General features: G+C 46.3%; 1 protein-coding gene across 2 annotated transcripts; it reads left to right on the forward strand.

Annotated features, from left to right (window-relative positions):
- Positions 1-228: 228 nt before the first annotated feature.
- Positions 229-2,782, forward strand: LOC147990163 (syntaxin-132-like). Of its 2 annotated transcripts, XM_087513860.1 has the most exons (8): positions 229-912; positions 1,242-1,315; positions 1,409-1,450; positions 2,021-2,106; positions 2,209-2,287; positions 2,380-2,460; positions 2,579-2,644; positions 2,755-2,782. In XM_087513860.1, exons 4-8 carry the CDS (start codon positions 2,024-2,026, stop codon positions 2,755-2,757), a joined length of 312 nt encoding a protein of 103 aa, XP_087369986.1. In that variant the 5' UTR covers positions 229-912; positions 1,242-1,315; positions 1,409-1,450; positions 2,021-2,023; the 3' UTR covers positions 2,758-2,782. The 2 variants fall into 2 exon arrangements, with proteins under 2 accessions (XP_087369986.1, XP_087369983.1); XM_087513857.1 differs by having other exon boundaries at positions 2,579-2,782.
- Positions 2,783-3,014: the final 232 nt, after the last annotated feature.

Below are 3,014 nucleotides of genomic sequence, written 5' to 3' on the forward strand. Positions count from 1 at the left end.
TGCCCGAGCTCGTGAACGACGCCGCCACCTTGATCCGGCGCCGAACCCCACCTCAACCGCTGTTGCGTGGCCGCGGGAGGACAATGCCTAATAATAAAACACGGATTGAGTCTTCGGGTTCACCGTCGCGGCATTTTTGCAAAATATTCCCTGTGTCTTTTGGTATTCGATCCGCAGTATTTTAAATAAGTCAGCCGAACCGGTATGGCCGAGATAAAAAAACACACCCTCACAACCCTGCCTCCCAATCCTATCTCCGACTCCAGCACACCGCCGCCTCCTGCCACGCCACGCCCCCGCGGCCGCGCGCCGCTGGCCCATCCCCCGCCGCCCCCACCCCCTTGCATGGTTTCCATGGTTGGATCTGCCGGCCGCCCGGTCGATTTTGCCTTGAACGAGAATGTGAGCTCGCGGGCGCCGCTGCATCTGCTCCGACGGAAGGGGCGGGAGATGGCGCTGCTGGAGGCCGTGATTGGGGAAAGACGGCAGGGAGTATGACGAGCTCGGGGAGGAGAGGTTGGAGGGATGGACGCGGGAGTCAAGCTGCCACGAACGACGAGTCAACAACACGTGCCGCACGGGCACGCGACCACCGTGTCTCCCGTCAATCCGGTCGCCCATGAGAGGGACGAATGCGATCACGAGTTCATGTCCACGTACTGGCAGTGGAGGAGGCGGAGGAGGGCTCAACACAAGGTGGATCATCCTTGCGTTGGGGTCGTCAACGGGGAGGAATTGACCACTGGCATGCAGCGGCTCAGGTCCGGATTGCTGCGCGGCCATGGGGCCATGGCCAGGGTGATCCACAATGCCCGGGTCAACGAGTGCGTCGTTCTAGACCTCTACTCCTTCAGCACGCTGATCCGGGGCTGCGGCCAGGTGATCTGGAGCGTGCACGGAAGGTGTTCGATGGTATGTTCTTCGGGCAGTTATGAAGAAAAGTGTGGATTACACTATTCTTTGTTCCGATTCTTGCACCTGTTGGTTTTTTACTTTCAGAGCTCTGAAAAATATAAGATGGTCTGTGTTTTCTTTCCTGGTACAAGTACTTTAAACTGGCACCATATTATTGCCACAATGAACAAAGGTTGTATTTTTACATTGATTGGTACGCAAATAGTTGTCTTAGCTGATCACCTGCTGCGTATGTATGCTTTCACTTAACCTTGCTTGTGTCTGTGTTATTCTTTCCTAGCTGTATCTGCTTATGGTCTGATGCTTGCCCCTGTGTTGTGCTACAGAACTTACCTAACAGGCAGAAACCTGGATGAGGAAAGGGCTCTGCGGTAGATCGATCAAGGGAACATACTATTTGGTAAATTAATTTTCTGTCAATTTTTGTTTCCGGTCTCTTCTTGCATGCATGAATTAGTCCTTGTTCACTCTGCTTACTGTTCTCTCTCTACAGAGCAGTGAAAAAGAAAATGAAGGAACAGATGGATGATTTCAGGTATTGTTTTCAACTGGAAATGTTCAAATTGATATGTATGTGATGATTTTCCTCTTCTATCTATGAATAAATGTTCCCTCTAATCTTTTCTTTAGATACATGCACAAAAAGTTAAAACCAGTCCTTATTTCTGTTTACTACTAGGGCTATTTGATTTGATATGCCCTCATAGAGCAGCAGCAGGGAGAAACCACCCTACTTTGCCATGTCTATGAGCCATCCAGTCTAGAACCCATATGAATTCTGAACATCTAGCAGGGTGCAAGTTACTTCGCTGATGCTTATATGTTCTAGAAAGTAAAAGAAAGATACTACTCAACTACCCCCTCCGTCCCAAAATAAGTGTCTCAACTTTGTACTAACTTTAGAAAAAAGTTGTACTAAGCTTGAGACACTTATTTTGGGACGGAGCGAGTATGTTTTTGCCAATTGTCCTCTGGACTTTGAGTAACTTTACACAAATGCTTCTTAACCATTATGGTAGATTATTGATAGAAGCTATCAGCCTGATATCTCTGAAGATAGAATAGTATAATGTGTGTGATTCGGTGTTGTTACCCTCGGATGCAGGTAATGAGAGAATCAATCGGGCAGGAATACCGGGAAGTCGTTGAAAGAAGGGTATTCACTGTAACTGGTAATCGCCTTGATGAAGAGGTATAGTGGCAACATTTTTTTCTATGGTTAAATTTGTGCTTTTTTCTTTCTATTGTTTATCTTTCTTACAGTGTGCCTCCTTTGTAACTTTGGAACCTGCGGACAATTGATGGTTTAATCGAGACAGGAAGAAGTGAGCAGATTTTCAAAGATGCAGTTCAGAAGCAGGGGAGAGCCCAGGTATATATGAGTTATAACTTGGTCATGATCTGGACACTTGTGGGAAAAACACATCGAAATCTCAGGATGATAATTTTTCATCCATGTTGCAGATATTGGATACTGTTGTTGAGATACAGGAGCGGCATGATGCTGTAAGAGATCTAGAGAGGAAGCTTCTGGAGTTGCAGAAGGTTATACTGTTTTAATGCACAAGCTCTTTTGCAATTTATTTTATAGTTGACACTTGACACCTACCATGCATGCATATGTGAATCGAAGGGATTTCCTTTCCTGGGCTTTGGCTTGTAGATATTCCTGGATATGGCAGTGTTGGTTGAGGCTCAAGGAGACATGATCAGCCACATAGAGACACATGTAAGACGATGAATGTTTAGGGTAGTATTTTTTTTTTCAAAAATATGTTCAGGGTAGTGTTAGTACTCAACAAGTAAAAACACAATTTGTGATGCCGCCTCCACCGGTAGTGACAACACGATCGCTGCATTTGGTCTATCCCGAGCCTCTGATTGTGGTTGCTGTTCTTTCGATATCCGCTTGCCATGATATTGTGGCTGGACTTCTGGTATGTGTAATGTGTTACCTCTAATTTTTTTTATCTGGACTAATTAGGGCCTGCTTCTGTTTGCTCTAATTGATATAATGGTTGTGGCATGCAGCAGCCATGCCAACAACAGAGCCAGGCTTAGGCCTGATAATGACTTGACAAATATGGTCAAAATGCTGG

This window comes from Triticum urartu, chromosome 1A (genome assembly GCF_056163025.1).
Source record: "Triticum urartu cultivar PI428250 chromosome 1A, HENAU_Tu73, whole genome shotgun sequence".
NCBI classification, from domain to species: domain Eukaryota; kingdom Viridiplantae; phylum Streptophyta; class Magnoliopsida; order Poales; family Poaceae; genus Triticum; species Triticum urartu.